At 51.0% G+C, this 18,089-nt stretch overlaps 1 protein-coding gene across 16 annotated transcripts in view; it reads right to left on the reverse strand.

Annotated features, from left to right (window-relative positions):
• DYSF (dysferlin) overlaps positions 1-18,089 on the reverse strand; it is a 231,031-nt gene that overhangs the window by 163,999 nt on the left and 48,943 nt on the right. For 8 of the 16 annotated variants that reach the window (XM_004029395.5, XM_004029396.5, XM_004029400.5 and 5 more), the window contains exons 4-10: positions 16,526-16,631; positions 7,927-8,041; positions 6,442-6,534; positions 5,853-6,058; positions 4,027-4,155; positions 3,536-3,598; positions 2,769-2,819 (exon numbers count right to left, since the gene is read on the reverse strand). In XM_004029395.5, the coding sequence (XP_004029444.5) occupies positions 2,769-2,819; positions 3,536-3,598; positions 4,027-4,155; positions 5,853-6,058; positions 6,442-6,534; positions 7,927-8,041; positions 16,526-16,631 (763 nt within the window). The remainder of the gene's footprint in view (positions 1-2,768; positions 2,820-3,535; positions 3,599-4,026; positions 4,156-5,852; positions 6,059-6,441; positions 6,535-7,926; positions 8,042-16,525; positions 16,632-18,089) is intronic. The other 8 variants (XM_004029397.5, XM_004029399.5, XM_004029398.5 and 5 more) reach the window with 1 other exon arrangement.

Here is an 18,089-nt window from a genome sequence, read left to right on the forward strand (position 1 = left end):
TGGTGGCACATGCCTGTAATTCCAGCTACTTGGGAAGCTGAGGCAAGAGAATCACTTGAACCCAGGAGTTGGAGGTTGCAGTGAGCCGAGATCATGCCATTGCACTCCAGTCTTGGCAACAAGAGCAAAAATCCGTCTCAAAAAAAAAAGAGGAAAGGAAATTCAACACAATAGGACTATGTTATCCCTGCATGGTAGATTTGGATTATTTTTATTTCATTTTTTATTCCCTCCTGTGTTTTACAAATTTCTATTAAAAATCCACAGATGATTGGGATGATGATAGTGGGGAAGGCTGCAGGGGGCAGAGGGGGCAGGGGGCAGGGAGTATATGGGAACAGTGTACATTCCACTTAATTTTTGCTGTGAACCTAAAACAGTCTATTTTAAAAAGTCGTCTTTTTTTAAATCATAGATTACTTTTATAATTAGATACAAGTAAAATAATTTTTTGACTTAACCCTTGGGTTCTCAGAACAAGAATATAAAGAGACTCAAAACATAATTAAGATTTAATTTGTTACAGAATGACTTGGGCTCAAGCTCATTCTTTTAAAAAATGCTTCTCCAGGTAAACAGACTTAGTTTTTTATCTTGTGACTTCTTCCCACAGGCAATGATTTGAGAAGACAGCGCAAAGACAAAGAAATCTCACCCACTGATCTAGCCATCGGGTCCAACCCAGCAATTTTTTTTTTTTTTTTTTTTTTTTGAGATGGAGTGTCGCTCTGTCATCCAGGCTGGAGTGCAATGGTGCGATCTTGGCTCACTGCAACCTCTGCCACCCAGGTTCAAGCGATTCTCCTGCCTCGGCCTCCTGAGTAGCTGTGATTACAGGCGCATACCACCATGCCCAGCTAATTTTTGTATTTTTAGTAGAGGCGGGGTTTTACCATGTTGGCCAGACTGGTCTTGAACTACTGACCTCAAGTGATCTGCCCACATCGGCCTCCCAAAGCACTGGGATCACAGGCATGAGCCACTGCGGCTGGTCCCAGCAATTATTTATTGGGCAGAATAAATAATTCTAAGGTAACTTCTGACAACAGGCAGAACCAAGCCCCTTATTTTAAATTCGTATTTAAAATACAAATTTAAAGAAGGAAGGCATGATACACTTGGATAGAGGGGAGAGGGTAAAATAAGCTTGTGCTCTTTCTTTCCTTTTGAGAAATCCTTGAAAATTTCAAAATGAGAAAATTGGTAACAATTACATCAAATTACATTAAAACACCATGCAGGCCAGGCACGGTGGCTCATGCCTGTAATCCCAACACTTTGGGAGGCCAAGGTAGCCAGATCACAAGGTCAGGAGTTCAAGACCAGACTGACCAACATGGTGAAACCCCGTCTGTACTAAAAATACCAAAAAAAAAAAAAAGAAAAAATTGCCAGGCGTGGTAGCACATGCCTCTAATCCCAGCTACTTGGGAGGCTGAGGCAGGAGAATCACTTGAATCCGGAAAGCAGAGGTTGCAGTGAGCTGAGATCACACCACTGCACTCCAGCCTGGGCGACAGAGCAAGACTCCATCTCAAAAAAAAAAAAAAAATCATACAGGTCTCCTTTAGTCTGTGCAATTACTAATTACCTTTACTTTACGTAATCTGTTAAATCCATTGGCCCTCGGTTCTCAGAAGAGGACTATTCACTTCTGGACTGTCCGGGACAAGTGAGGAGGCTGGGGCAGGGTTCCCCTCTCTCCACGGCCTCTCCCTCCCCCAGGGATCCATATCTGAACCCCACTCCCATCCCAGAGTGAGAGTGATGGCAGGGCAGAGAGCGCTGGGTCTCACTGGCCCAAGATGGCCAGGATGAGGAGGAGGGCTGCCCAAACTCAGATCTCACACTGCCTTCCCAGAGGTGGGGGAAAATCCACATTACAAATAAGGGTCTTGATTCTGCTTGTTGGAAATAAGGGAAGAAGTACTTCCCTCCCCTCTCTTTTTGTCAGAACACTTACCTTAGAAAACTTGTAAATATATTACACTTTCCCTGTCTCTTTGAAATGCATCTTTTTAAGAAACTAAATAAGCCTTTTGTCAGCTTTAGTATACAAATGTCATTCTCAGGACGTCTGAAATACAAACACCAAGGGAGACGGCTCCCCTGTGTCCCAGCTTCTGTGGGAAGATAGGAGCCTAACTCCCGTGCGCACCTTGCTCCAAGTTGTAAAACTACTTCCTGTCATAAAAATGTGAGTTTTATTTTTGTTTGGTCTTCTGGACACAACAAATTAGCTAACATAGATGGTCACCCCGATTACCAGGTGACTTTGGGATGAACTCGGTGTGACCAAAGGTGCTGTACATCTTGTTAAGAAACTAAATAAGCCATTTGTCAGCTTTAGTATACAAACGTCATTCTCAGGAGGTCTGAAATGTAAAGTCCCCTGACCTGAGGGTGGGGCATAGCTTCTCTTGAGAACGTATGTGGTGGGCAATGGGTTGGACCCGCTGGCTAAATTAGCGTGAGATTTCTTTCTGTCTTTGCAGCATCTTAGTGGATCATTGCCTGTGATGTACATCTCACTCTGGTTTAAGGCCTCTTCAATGATAAAAAGTGCTTTCTTTCCCTTCTACCTTTGCGGAGAGGTTTTCTGGGGTGAAAGGAGATGCTGTGCAGAGGGCTTGGCGTTGTTCTTTGAAATTATATTTTCCCAAAGCAGAGAAACACAGGATCTCTGGAGCCCCTGCCCATGGTCCACAGAGGCTCCACCAACACAGAGAAGTGAGAACTGACTGCTTTCATAGAAAATAAGCAATTACCCGGAACTCCCCGAGGAGAGCATCTGTCCTGAGAGAACGAGAGTCTACCACCTGCAGAGAAAGATCAAGGAAACTCACATTCACAGGGAACATGTGGCCCACACGGCCAACCCAATAGCTCTTCCCTCCCAAACAATAACTGCCAACACTTCACACTTACTCAATTCCAGAGACTGTTCTAAGCAATGTTTAGCCCTCACAGGAACCCCATCAGCAGATACTGTCATTATCCCCATTTCACGGGTGAAATAGGGGCACAGAGACTTGTACAGAAAACACAATCCCTACACGGCATAGACAGAGCTGGAATCCACTCTAGTGCCGGAGCCTACACTTTCAGCCACTAGGCTGCAGTGCGCTTCAGAGGAGATGGGGGAAGAGCCAAGGCCCAGAGAAAGAGAATCTCGGTCAGAAGCAGGCGCGTAGATTAACCAAATAAGATGGAAACTTAAATGTTCATTGCCACAAGTGATTTAAGGACCCTGACCTGAGGCCCCAGGGGGATGCTGAGCAGTGGGCTCTCCCGCGGCTGCTGCCTCCCAGCTGAGCTGTTGCAGGCATTTCTGTGAGTTATTCCACATCATCCACGTGTCAGGCTTTAACACGCCTCCCTCTCACGCACATACTCACATACACACCGACAGGCACACACACGCATGCACACTGACGTGCACATGCACACACGTGCACAAACACACACACGTGTGCACTGACACCTATGTGCATACATACAGCCCACGGAGAACACTTTGACTTCTGGGACGTACCGTGATAAAGATGGGCTCATCAAACAGCTCCCCAGGAGAGTCAAACAAGTTGAAGAAAAGAGTCTGTTGGTTCAGAGCAAAGAGACACATATCAGTGCCTGCTGACCCCTCAGGCCAGGGAGAGGGAGGACCACCACCCCCAAGCCTCCACGCCTAGCAGTTTAGTCCCCTCAGAAAATGTGGATTGGGCACCGTTCTGGGGATTGGACAAGTTCTGGGGTGATCTGCCCCTGGCCTCACAGACGTGGTCATTTCAGGGTTGGGTGGGTGGCTGGCCCTATAGGGTGACAGGGATGTGGAGCAGCAGGAGAAATAAGAGCAGGAGCCCTTTCTCCAGTCCCACAGATAACCTCCTTGGGAGCCAGCACATCTCACCACCCAAGGTCAGCGCCATACGTAAACACTCTTGAATGAATTGCCAGGTGTCTGCACTGGGCTTCCAGATCGGAAGGCCCACCAAGGTTCTGGCCCTCATGCCCCGTGTCTCCCACCTCATTGAAGAGTGGGCTGTTTCCCTTGTGGATCCGCGTCCGCTTGGTCTGCCCTGCAGCGGTAACCTTGACCACAGGCTTGATGTTCACCCCCGGCAGCTGGCGCCCCTCGATCACCTGGACCCTGATCTGAAAGCCAGAAGGAGGAAAGAGCAGGAGGAAGGGGGAAGAGTTAAGGACCACCCACCATCCACCCCAAGAGTCAGAAATCTCAGGAACCATCTCACCACTGGCTTCTTGGGAAAAGTATTAAAAAGGAATTAGGAAGAGCATTATATGAACTATCATATTTTCCCACCAAGGCCCCTTACATCTATAAAATTCCACAATTCCATAGAAGAGCTGCCAGGCTGCCCCTCGTCGGCTACCCACACTAAACCCCAGGGGTGGGCAGATGCAGCCCCCATTTATGTCATTCAGCCATTGGCACAAGCCCCACCCGAGACCCCATTGATACTGGCATTTTTAAGTGGCTCGAATATTCTTTATTGACAATTCCCTCAGAGGTCGAACTTACACAGTGAAGTGACCCCAGAAATAGTCTTTATTCTTTATAAGATGCAATGCTTTCTTACATTCTGAGAAATAAATTAGGAATTTTTGCCATCGAGCTGTAAGTAAATGAAGACTTCAAGAACGTCTATGCTTCCAAATATTAGGTAAGATATTTTAAAATATGAAATTTTACAATATTAAGGCAATTCTATGGAAAAAAATAAGATATTTACTGGCTCCACTTTAGAATCAACTGTTATTTATTGACCAACTGTTTTTTTTTGTAAATTGCATAATATGAGAGGATATATTCTTAATAGCAATGGGAAGATGGATGGGTGATTTTTCATCTGCTCATTTTAACATATTTTCCAAACTGTCTAAAATAAACATATGTTATTTCCATAAAGAGAACAAAGGCAATATGAACATGTTTGGGGAATAGTAGTATGGGAGCTAGAATTTTGTCTTTTGGGGCAAACAGTGGTTAGAGCTAGGACTTCTGCTTAAATTACCATGATTTAGAATAGAAACATATTTTTGCAATTTGTTGCACTTAGTATTATAAATAGAGATTTAAGATTCTTGCTTTTAACCTTAAAAGTAGTTGTAAAGAGTTAAATATCACTGTGTGACTACATCAAAATAGAAAATTCTTTTGAAAAGAAAAAAAAAATAGGCAAAGGACCAAAGTTAAAAGCAAATAAAATGGGATGGATTTTTGGATTAAAATGTGTCAAAGTGTTAATATTAATAGCTTTTATTCTGTGATGAGCTTGAACAAATTCAAATTCCACATGACTCTCAGAAAAATCCATGGCTATATGCAGGGGGATAGATATAGGGAGAAAAAAAGATGTTAGAGCTTCTTTGAGGTAAGGATCTTGTTAAAATGCAGATTCTGGTAGAGCAGGTCTGAGTAGACTCTGCATGTCTAACAAGTATACAGGTGATGCGGAAGGTGCTGGACACAGACCACACCTGAATAGCCAGGAGCTTGCTGGCTGGATATACCCTGGTTAGAAAAATCAGGTTTTTCTCTGATCAGAGATGCAAAGACATGCTGAATCTCTGCAGTGACTTTTTTTTTTTTTTTTTTTTTTTAAGCGCAAAACCACAGGGCTGGGCAGAAGCTTATTCTGTGGACCCAAGATGTGAACTCCCTGTTCGGCATCTGCCCAGGCCCAGGGAAACTACAGATTCCCCCCACAGGAGGGCCCTGAGGATCCCACACACATCTTCCCCTGAAGCTGGACAAACCAGGCAGGTGCCTGGCACCCGCAGCTGATGGCTGAAGAGGAGCCTGGGGTCAGAGAAAGCCCGTTCATCACCTGGAAATCCTGCGGTTTGTCTGACAGCAGCTTTCTAGATGTAGGCGCACTTCGCTTTCTTTTGATCCCGGGGTAGTGGGGCGGAGGACGTGAAGGTAGTTTCCTTGGGGTGGTGGGAGCCCCCGGGCCTCCGCTTTGATCCAGGAATGGCTCCGCCTCATCTCCAGTGAGTCCCTGGTCCTCTGTGTCTTCCTCTCCTCCTGTGTCTAAGAGGAGAGGGCCCTAATGAGGCCTGGATCCCTCTGGCCCTGCCCCTGCCCCTGCCCCTGGGACCCAGCCCAGGGGGCAGAAGATCCAAAAGGCATGGGCACTAAGACTCATCCCCTCTTCCTCTCCCTCCTCCCTCCCCATCAGTGAGCCAGGATGGATAAGGCAGAAAGAAGAGGAGCTTCCAGCAGCTGAAACTTGAGGGCAGTCAGTCCAGTTAGTCAACAGGAAGAAAACAGAATGGCCCTAGCCCTCCCACCCACCAAGTCCTGCAGGAGGAGTCCTCTGCCACCTGGCCCCACTCCAGCAAGCTGACCATGGCAGCTAGTGAGACAGTTACAGAGAGGGTCTGGGATCAGGACAGTCCTGGCCCGTGTCTCACCCGTGGGGGCCGGCCACTTCTTTCCAGAGTATCTCGTGTCCACGGTGCTGTCACTGAGCAGGGACCAAGTCTCGGCCCGGCTCTGTCCCCCGCCTGTCTTGTGGGCAGGGCATAACCCCGGGAGGGGAGGGAGGAGGTTGGGGTGAAGGAAACCAACCTACTGCACCCCCAGTCCCAACCCTGCCTTCCCCGCCTACCCCAGCCTGGTGCAAAGCTCAGAAATAGCTGTGGGGCCCAGTGGCACCTGTTCCTTCTCACCACCTCCCAGGCGTGTCTGGAAGCCTCCACTGATTGGCCTGCACCTAACTCTGTCAGATCCACCTCAACACGGTCCCAGAGTATTCGGACCCTCCCCGCTCCCCACCCTCTGCCACCACGGGCACCTCTCCTTCCTCCCCTGAGCCCACTCCAGCTGCACAGCTCAGGATTACCAGGTTACTCCGGTCCAGACTGATCTCCCATCTCTAAGCTCGGACAGTGCTGAGCCCCAACGAGACAGCTCTGCTCTGCCGACCTCACCACAGAGCCCTGTGCTGGGCTGGCCCCAGGTCAGGCACAGGGCAGACTCAATTGAGACATGGTCTGCTCCGGTTTTAATGCTGTGCTTGCTTCTAGCTCCCTTCACTAAGAGAAAAACTCTAGAATCTTTCCCATGGGCTGCTCCAGTTTTAATGCTGTGCTTGCTTCTAGCTCCCTTCACTAAGAGAAAAACTCTAGAATCTTTCCCATGGGCAAGTGCCCACTAGCCCGTCTATGTAGCTTCCTCCCAACCCCAGCAGGCTGGACCACATGGAGGCTCCCACGCCCAGGCCCACCAGTGGAGAGCCAGCCACCCCGGGCTGGGTCCTCGCTTGACCAGCCTGGCAGAACCAAGTGAAGAGAGCTGAGACAGGCACAGCACTTAGCTAACTTAGTCTGCTCCCTTCACAAATAATCTATGGGCCCAGAGAGGGAAAGTAATCAGCCCAAAGTCACACAGAGACTCAGTGTCAAAGGCAGGACTGGAACCCTGAAGTTCAATTCAGGGCTCTTTCAAGAAAAAAACTAGTTCTTTTGTCACACACCATCACCAAAGGCCTGCTGGGTGCCGAGGCAGGGAAACATTCGGTTCTGGGGAGTTTGTGGGGCCTCAGGTATCACCAGGGCCAGACCCCATCCCCACACACCCTTCTCGGAACTGCACAGCTCAGAACACCCAGCCTGGGCTCAGCCCCGTCCCCAGGCAGCTGGGACTTGGAGGCATCCTCACATTACTCCCTGCACCGCCCAAGGGAACGTGCCTGCTGCCCCTTCTTTCTGCACGGCGGAAGGCAGCCCTCAGGACTTCCCACCCACTGCACCCTCTTCTTTCCAGGCCTGGGCAGCCTCCAACCTGGGGAGGGCAGCAAAGGCTGGGAAGCCTCGCTGCAGCTCCCAGCCCCCAGGCTCAAGTGCCACTGCCGGCCTTCTTGCTGGGGCCCAGCCAAGACAACGTGGGCTACCCACCTGCCACTACATCCAGGTCAGGCAGAGTCGGGGAGGGCTCCAGAGGAGTAGGGGGCGGGAACAGGGGCACAGCTCCAGGCAGCGGTGTGTAGGAAACCTGCAGGACCAGCGAGGCCTGGAAGAGATGAGACGTGGGGGACAGGTTGGTGCGCTGGCCTCAGACCACTGCCCTCCAGTATCTTCCCTGTTTCTGGCATCCCTCCACCAAGGAATATGGCTCTGACAAGAGCCAGGTTTGCAGGAGGCTGTGGCAAAGCCACCCCCAGGGACCTATCAGCATAGTCAGGTGGTTTGAAGCACAGAATCCGGGGTCAGGTTCCACCACTCAGGAGCTGTGTGACCTTAGGCAAGATCTGTGACCACCCTGTGCCTCAGTTTCCTCATCTATAAAACTGGGGTTAGTTATAGCAATAGCACCTTCCTCACAGGTCAAATGTGGAGCAAATTAGTTGATGTAGCACGTAGTGGACTTCTGCAAATGAATCAGGGATCCAACCTCACCTGCAGGATTTTTCCCACTATCCACTTGGCCTGTCTTCAGGAAAATGTCCCTTTGGCCACTCTGCTCAGTCAATGGCTTGCCCCTACTTCTCCAGGGACAACTCAGCTTTGCTCTGTTTTGCTCAGGCTGCAGCTAGCACTGAGAGGGTCTCAGGGTGCTGCCAGCCTTGCAGAGCCCTCTTCCTTCCTGCCCCCCACCACATCCTCAGCTGCCCCGGCTTGCACCGGCCGGAGAGGAGAGGGACTGGTGACATCCCTCACAGGCGAGGTCAGGTTGCCCATGCGCCCACCCCACCCCAACCCTCACCCTGAACCTGGGAACGGCACAACCTCAGCAGGATCTGCAGCCTGGCTGCTCCCGGGCCTGCCTGAGCCCTGCCCCAGCTCCACAGGTCCAGCAAGCCTCCTGGGGCAGCCAATCTCTCAAATTAGTGCAACGGATACTCTAAGAAAGTCTGGGAAGCACAGAAAGCTTAAAGAGGAAAAATAAGGCAAAAGAAAACCAATTGTCCATAATTCCCTGACTCCACATTCCAGTTCTCTCCAATCTTTCAAACAAATAGTAGACAGGTCTGCTGTATGCAAAATGATTTTCTTTTACTGAATGTCAGGCAATAAGCTCTCCCCAGGTTTTGACAAACCCTTTATAAACACAATTTTTCCTGAGGCATAATGTCCCTCTGAGTGGCTCTGGCATAGTTCACTGGACCTTTCTGCTGAATGATGTTAGGGACGTCCAGGGACTCACGGAGAAAACTCAGTCCCTAGAGAGAAGGGCCTGAAGGCTCCCGACATACTCAGCTCTTGAGCTTGAACTCTCCAGACTGGGGCCTGGGGACAGCCACACTAAGGAGAGCAGCACTGGTGGAAAGCAGGGCTCAGAACACTGAGGAAGGAGACAAGAGCTAGCTCAGCATCCCAGGAGACCCAGGAGGAGGTCAACAAAGGCAACTGAGACCCTTGAATTCCCTCACCCAAGGAATGAACATAACCTGCCCTGTGGGTTCCTGAATCACCACCAGGTGTCGCTACGTGAGCAGCCAGTCCCTTCAGCTCCTGCAACCCGTGGAGGTGAAAAGAAGAAAATCCTCCCCTCCGCCCAGATGCCACACCTGACTCCTAGAGATGCCAGTTCAGTAGGTCTAGGGTGGGCCTGGGTATTTGCACTTTTAGCAACTGTCCTGGGACTTTCTTCCACTTCAGCAAAAGGTAAGTTGGGCTCTTTGGAGAAATAACTACTTCCAGGGCTAGGGCAGGGAAGATACAAGATGAGCCTGGACCATCTTCTTGCACCAGAAAGGAAGGAAATGCTCAATGAATGAATGATTCTTAAAAACACACCAAAAGAGCCTGGGCGAGGTGGTTCATGCCTGTAATCCCTTTGGGAGGCCGAGCCAGACGGATCTCTTGAGGTCAGGAGTTTGAGACCAGCCTGGCCAGCATGGTGAAACCCCATCTCTACTAAAAATACAAAAATATTAGCCAGGCGTGGTGGCGTGCACCTGTAATCCCTGCTACTCAGGAGGCTGAGGCAGGAGAATCACTTGAACCTTGGAGGCAGAGGTCGCAATGAGTCGATCACACCACTGCACTCCAGCCTGGGTGACAGAGCAAGACTCCGCCTCAAAAACATAAAATAAAATAATAAATAAATAATAAAAAGTAAAAACATGTCAAAAGGACACAGAAGCCAACTTTCAAGAGCTCCCACAGGCCAAATCTGAGACAATAGAAACATGAAAATACATAATAACAGTAACAGATTAAACAATTGAATAAAATAGAAATACACAAATCCATACCGCAGTAAATAAATAGGAGAGGAGAAAGCTTTTCCTGACCACGAAATGCCAACTGACTAATGCAGGAAAAATAACTGAGAATATCACTATTTAGCAACCATCAAAGCAGTAATGAATTCAACCAAGAAACAGCAGTGATATTAAAACTCCTGGGTACAGCCAGGTACAGTGGCTCACAACTGTAATCCCAGCACTTTGGGAGGCTGAGACAGGAGGATTTCTTGAGCCCAGAGTTCAAAACCAGCCTGGACAACATAGTGAGACCCTCTTCTTTACAAAAAACAAAAAATTAGCCAGGCGTGGTGGCCCACGCTTGTAGTTCCAGCTACTCAGGAGGCTGAGGTGGGAGAATCATTTGAGCCTGGGAGGTCAAGGCTGCAATGAGCCATGATCACACCACTGCATTCCAGCTGGGCAACAGAATGAGACCAGTCTCAAAACAAAAACAAAAACACTTCATGATGGCTGGGCACAGTGGCTCACGCCTGTAATCCCAGCACTTTGGGAGGCCGAGGTGGGTGAATCACCTGAGGTCAGGAGTTCAAGACCAGCCTGGCCAACATGGTAAAACCCCCCATCTCTATAAAAATACAAAAAAAAATAGCCAGGTGTGGTGGCATGCCCCTGTAATCCCAGCTACTCGGGAGGCTGAGGTGGGAGGATTGGTTGAACCTGGGAGGCGGAGGCTGCAGTGAGCCAGGATCGTGCCACTGCACTCCAGCCTGGGCAGCAGAGTGACATACCATCTCAAAAAAAATAAAAATACAAATACAAAACAACAGCTCATAGAACTCATGGGTAAAGGTTAGATGACAAAGAGGATATTACAAAGTCACAAAATTCTGACATGAGAAAGGGGAGTAGATGAACGATTAGCGGGGACACCCAGCAAATGCTAGTGTAATCAAATGAACACAGTTAACAATGTGGTAACCAAACGAATCACAATCATCCCACCTGATAGGGCACAAAGGCAGCCACGCAGCGTCAGTGTTACACTCACACCCAAGACACACAGCCTAAATCTAAACACAGGAAACATCAGACAAAACCAATGTGGGGGACATTCTACAAATAATTGGCTGGAATTTCAAAAAAATATCCAGCTACAAGGTTATAAAAGTCAAAGAAAGACTGAGGAATTATTCCAAATGGAAGGAAACTGAAGAAACAAAACAACTAGGTGCAACACATGAGCCTTAGTGGGATCCTTCTGCTACGAAGGACACTGGGAAAAATGGATGAGCCACGACTGGGGTCTGGGGATTAGATGAGAGTGCTGTGTCCATGTTAATTTCATCCTTTGGAAGGCTGTGTTGTGGTTATGTAGGAGAAAGTCCTTAACTGGAGAACACACACTCAAGTTCAGAATGATGGGCCAGGAGGCTGGCACCCTCATGTCAAATGGCTTAGGACAAAATACTCTTTGTACCATACTTGGCAACTTTTGTCTAGATCTTAAATATTTCCAAATAAAAGGTTTTGAAAATCTGCTTCTTTTTAGGAATAGCCACAGGAATCTCCTTAGGCAGAGACAAATAAAGCCCCCTGCCCATGCATGCTGACTCCGGCCCTCCAAGATTAGCATGAGGTCAGGACCAGCTGCATAATGTGCAAGCCCAGCACAAATGAAAATGCAGAGCTCCTTATTCCAAAATCAAAAACTAGTTGGGCACGGTAGCCACACTTGTAGTCCCAGCTACTCAGGAGGCTGAGGCGGGAGGATCACTTGAGCCTACTTGAGCCCAGGAGGTCAAGGATGCAGTGAGCTTTAAGAATTTCAAGATGGAAACAGTAGAGAATTAAGCCAAGCATGAGGCCCTTGTGAGCGCAGGGCTCCGTGCAGTGGCCCCAGAGGCCAGGCCTGTGGGGGGTGTTTGTTTGACTTGGCCTGAGTTGGGCCCACATCTGAAAGATGAACACTGAGGGCCCTGCCTGACATGTCTGGCCTGATCCATTCATTCATTAACTCACATATTCATTCCCTCTACGTGTGTGTGTGTGTGCGCACACGTGCCTGTGTGTTGGGCACCTGCCAGGGCCAAACACACTGTTCAAGATTCTGGGGACGCTTCCATAAATAAGGCAAAGGTCCCTGCCCCCATGGAGCTGATGTCTTGGCAGAGAAGACAGACAATAAATAATAAACAAAATAAATACATAAAGAAGAGAGTATGTTAGAAAGAAAAGAAAAAGTAAACCAGAGCAAGAAGGATCAGGGGAATGAGACATTTTGCAGATTGCAGTGTTAAATCAAGCGGTCTGAGTGGACCCCAGTGAGCTGAGGAGAGTTAACCAAAAACTTGAAGGGGCCACACCTGGGCTGCCCTTGGGCCTCTGACCTTGGAAACAGGTCCCCTGGAAGAGCGCCCCTTCCTGTTTCTAGGGGCTCACCCTGCTATCCACTCACTGCACACCACCTGGGGGCTTCTATACACCATCTCTGTGAGAGGTGGAGCCGCCGGAGTGTAACTCCTCCACACCGTGCCCCGTGCCAGCTCCTCAGCACTGGGGCTCGGGAGCAGCCCTCTCCGGGATGCAGACAGGAGCAGCCCTCTCCAGAGAGAGGGCTCCAGAGATCACTTAGGCAGCCCCTCCTGGGGTTTCCTGAGCATCCGGTGTTTCTACACCGACAGCTCCACACCAACCTCCTGAAGAACTGGCACCATCCGGGTTGCTCTGGGCCCTTGAATGAGACTTCCAGCACAGGTCTGTCTTCTAGCTGCCCATCAGAGAGCCGCAGGGACATCCCTGCAGCTCCAGAGGCTCTGGAGCTCAGGGTCTAGAACAGACCTCAGCACTAGGAGGCGGGCCCCAGGGACCATGGCTTCAGGATCTGATGGTGAATACTGAAGTTCTTTGGCTCTTCTTTTCTTAGGGGAAAGTGGGCATGTCTGTGGGCCCCACCCAGGACCAGGACCTTGTACCCTCACCATGACATCACAGCTCAGCCCCTGTCTCCTTCTCTAGACAAATAGAGCTGAGATTTTCTTCCTGGGGGGTATATATGAGCCCTGTGCTCTCCCGGACTACACAACCTGGGCCTAGAGCTCCCAGTGGGACCTTCCTCAAGGTCCTCCACATCACGGGTCCCGCGCCTGACAGCCCAGGTCCTCAGGTCTCCAACCCAGCGGCACTCCAGGGTTCTCCACGCACAAGGCCATTGTCAGTCAATCGTGTGTCCACCAAACATGCTGCCCTGGAGCAGGGTAACCTCGGTCGCCCTCGTCTGCTGCCTTGGGGCCCACAATCAACGAGATCAGCAGAACTTGAGACTCCTGTCTTGCCCCAGGCTAAGAGGGCTCAGGAAACTGAAGGCGAATAACCTTCTCAGACCCTCCCTGGCTGTGACCCTCCTCCAGGTTATGTAGTCAGGCTCTGGGGTCCTTCACCCACCCTGCCATGCCCAGCCCATTTTGCGCCACCTACTTCCTCAACCACAGCTCTCCAACACTGAGCTCATCAAAACCAAAACCCAGACCAGCCCACTCTCTCCTCCCCTAACACATATGTCCCGTGTGGACAAGACAGGCCTGATATGTGGGTGGCCCTCACTACCCTCTCCCTCAGACAACCTCCAGAAGCAGGCAGAGGGTAGCTGTGGCCCTGAGCTGATACAGGGTTGGTGGGCAGAAGCTCCAAACCTTTGAAGAAAGCTCAGGGACTCACTGAGCACTGTCCTGCCCACCTCAGGTCCCCGCTGCCAATACACAGTGCCCTCCTAGCTCCCTGACCCACACACCACTGGGCTTTGTGGGCTCTTGTCCTCCTTTGTGATCCGATTCTGGCTTTAAGGCCCGGGTGATGCCTACGGAGTTTTCTCCATGTATCCACACCTTCCTGAGTGAGCTCCTCTTAAAATACATCTGAGAGGATGCTGCTTCTTTTCCTCCGTGTGTGTCCTAAATCCCCACGGCCTGGAGTTTCCTCCAGGACTGGGGGAGTGTTTTGCCCATCAGCCTAGCAGCTGTCAGAGGGTAGATTTGGCACATAGCCAGATCCTCCATGGCACACAGCCCAGCGTGCTATATGTGAAGGGACTCGGGTAAGAGCACTGAGCAAAAGGCAAACGGGGTCTGCACTCAGCCTGCGGCAGGACTCCCGGCCTCCCCCACGCCTCTCAGTCTGCCAGAGTTTCCTAAGGATCCCACTGGCTCTGTGTTCACTCGTATCACCCCATCAGCAGGTTCTTTGGCCCTTAGAGGCAACTGAGAGCTACAATGAAATGGGGGCACCTGGCATGCTCTGCTGATTGGGCTCAGCTCAGAAATGAGGTTTCAGTGAGCGGCCAGCGAGAACCCTCAATGTTGTTGGCTGTCTGTCCCTGCCAAGCACACCCCCAGTTATCCCTGCCTCGCACTACAGTGCAGCCAGCCCAGGTCCCAGGCAGGAAGCCCCAGCCCAAAGGGTCATATGACCTGTCTGGGGCTGCACTGTGACCTTAATGCCATCACATGGACTAGAATCTGGTCCTAGACCCTCTGCACAGGTGAGGACTGCCTCCTGGGCAACAGGGAGGAGGCTTCCCCACTCCATTTCCAGCCCGTGCTCAGCTAGTGAGGCTCAACCCAGCAGGGTCCAGCACTCTCTCCCATCCGCCACCTCCTGGATCTCACACACTCTTTTTGGAGACATGGTTGGTGAAGGATTGTAAAGCTCTGCAGACAGCCAGGAATCCTCAGCTAGGGAAGAGAAGGCAGCAGGCTCCCCGCTGGTAAGCATGAAGCCCAGACAGTGTGGGAACGAGGAACAGGAGGAGGTGAGGGGAGGCATGGAGGGGATGGCCCCAGCCTGGCACGGCCCCTTGAACAGGGACCAGCTATGGAAAGCTCTGCCTTGGGACTGGACAGGCCTTTGAGGCTGGAAGGAACTGAAGGGCAGGAAACGCCAGAGTCATGGATGCACACAGAGCTGGAGTGGAGAGATGCTGGTATCCCAGCAAGGAAGTGAGAACCAAGCCTGACCCCAAGGCTCTCTCTTGCCAGCTGCCTTGATACCTGTCATCCCTCCATCTGTGTTCTGTGCCTCGAGGGTTGGGTCTGAGCCTCCTTGGGACCCCCGAAGGGGTAGTTCCAGAACTCCTTGGGGTCCTGCTTAACCACAAGGAGTGTTAAGAGACTGGAGGCTCAAACGGAGGATGAGAGGGGACTCAGGGTGATGGAGACAGGCTCAGTGAATACTGCTCTAAACCAGAACGTTCTGCCAGTGAGCCCTGTGTGGGAAAGGGATGGACTTCCCTGGGAAGTGACATCTTCCATCAAGGGAGCAGCCCAGCCATCCCCAGCCTAAGACCCCTTGGGAGCAAAGTCCAGCACCGAGAGGGCAGCAGACTGAGAGTTCAGTGAACCAGGAGTCCATCCACGGCCATTCCACCAGAGGGTCTAGGGGATGAGCTCCTGGTCCAGGCCCCCATGGGAACAGCCACTGACTATGTGACTTCAGTGGTTCCTTTTCTCTAGGTCTCAGCATCCAGTCTCGTTCCATTCAGGGATCTGCCCAGACCAGCTACTTCCTGACTCACCCAGCCAGCCAGGAGCCCTGGCCTCACACACTCGCCACGGGGCAGTACAGCTGCCCTGTCTGAGAGAAGTCAGGGCCTGAATCCCCCAGGCCTCACAGGGCGGAAGTAGTTCCAATCCATGATTCCTGGTACATCCTGGAAGGTGGGGCTAACCCACAGGAGAGGTCAGGAATTCTACCAGGAAGAGAGAACCCTACAGGGTATATTTAGCTCACTAAAAATAACAGGCAGAGAGGAGGGCTGGGAATTGTCTGATTGGACTTGCGGAGCGCTGAGAAGGCCGGGGAGGGGCAGGAAAAACAACGGAGGAAAAGGAAGAGGGTCCCGGTGGGCAGGGGAGAGGGCTGTTTCCCTCCCTCCCTCATGCTCTGTGACCCAGATGGTTCAGAGATTCTGAATCTGGAGAAGCGGGCTGGATGGTGAGGGAGGAGGGGAGGTCTGCCAGGGAGACTAGGTGGGCTATAGCCAAGGCTGACCAGGAAGCTGGGGACAGGAGGTGGCCAGACCGGCAGCACCAGACAAAGGGGCAGGCCAAGCTGCTGCGAGCCAAGGCTGACTTGAGCCCTGCAGGTGGGGTCAGGGCTCCCTCTGCCCTTCCCATCTCCCCTAGTCCAGTGCCCCTCCAGACACTGCAAACTCTGGTCAGGGAGGGCCAGGCCTGCTTCAAGGGAGCTGAAGTCAGACACATGTCTGGGGTCAGAATGGCAAGGCCCAAAGGGGAAGCCACCTGGCAATGCCTTGGACCTTAACCTTGCAGAGGCTGATGGGCACTTACCCCTGTGGGCTGCTTCTTGGTGTCCAGCAGGGGGGCATTGAAGCTGGCGGACAGACTAGGGGTGGCGAGGACCTCTCGGAGTGGGACCTTGGCTTCCCCCAGGAACCTGAGAGGAGAGAGAAGTCAAATGTAGAAAACTAGCCTAAGGCACCCTGGCTCTTCTGCCAGACCCCTCACTGCCACCACTCAGACGAGGTTGGTCTGCCTAGACCACACAGTCACCCAGCACCCCACGAGGGCTCCCCTGCACCCCCACACCCAGTCACCACCATGCACCATCCCTGGAAGGCCTGGCCCTTCGGGAAATACTTGGGCATGGGAAGGGATAAGAGATACCTTTCCTTCTCCAAGGTCCACCTTGACCCCTTCCTACCCCTCCCCAGAGGCCCAGCCACACCTGCCCAGAGATGAAGGGTTGTCTTCCCATGAGCCCTTGACAGTCCACCAGGTCAGTATCTCATCACCCCCACACTGCCCCTGAGCCCCAGCAGCTCATATGACCCATGTCTACACAGGCCGTCTGTATTGGAATCCCAGGGCTCCGCCGGCAGTGATTGATTGTACATGAAAAGCAAGGAAACCTTCCTGCCTTCATGGACAGGGAGAAAAGGATATTGGGGCAGGAGTAACAGGCCCCACTCCTGAGAGGCCCTGGGCGGTCCACACCACACACACCAGAGGCTGCATTTGTGACTGACAGGAGGGGTGGAGCACATGTATGGGCTATTAGGAAAGAGTAGGTCAGCAGCGCGATGGTTGGCACATGCTCCCTTCAAAGAGAGCAGAGGAAGCTATGAAGTGGGCTCACCATATAGTCTGCCCCTCTGTAGAGGCAGCAGGAAACCACGGGCAGTGAGTGGCCTGTGACTGTAGGAACCTGTCGCCTGGTGTCTGTGTGTGACTTCTGCTTGCCTCCCTGAGAAATGGACTTACCCTGAACATTACTGTCAGGGCACAAGGCCATGTTAGGCTGGTGAACAGCCACAGGTGTACTTATTAACTGCTTTTTCCTGATGGATGAACAGCACACCTGTCATCTGGGCTCATCCCTTTTCTGGTCTCTGCAAATATTGATTAGAATATAGATTTTTATGACCCTATGAAATAAAACTGCAACCTCGACCTAACTAGGTGATTTTTAAAACTGACTACTCACACTGACATACTACTTCACATCCATTAGGATGGCTATTATAAACACACACACACACACACACACACACAGAGTCATGGAGAGAAAAATCACAAGTGTTGGCCAGGATATGGAGAAACTGGAATGCTTGTGCATGGTGTGTAGGGATGTAAACGGTGCAGCCACTGTGGGAAACAGCATAGCAGTTACTCAAAAAATTAAACCTAGAATTAGCATATGATCTAGCAATTCCACTTCTAGTTATATACCCCCAAAAAAATTGAAATCAGGGACCTAGATATTTGTACACCTGTGTTCACAGCAGTATTATTCACAATAGCCAAGAGGTGTAAGCAAACCAAGTCTCCATCAACAGAAGCATAAACAAGATGTGGTCCATCCATACAATGGAATATTATTCAGTCTCAAAAA

The sequence above is a fragment of the Gorilla gorilla genome, chromosome 12 (genome assembly GCF_029281585.2).
Source record: "Gorilla gorilla gorilla isolate KB3781 chromosome 12, NHGRI_mGorGor1-v2.1_pri, whole genome shotgun sequence".
NCBI lineage: Eukaryota > Metazoa > Chordata > Mammalia > Primates > Hominidae > Gorilla > Gorilla gorilla.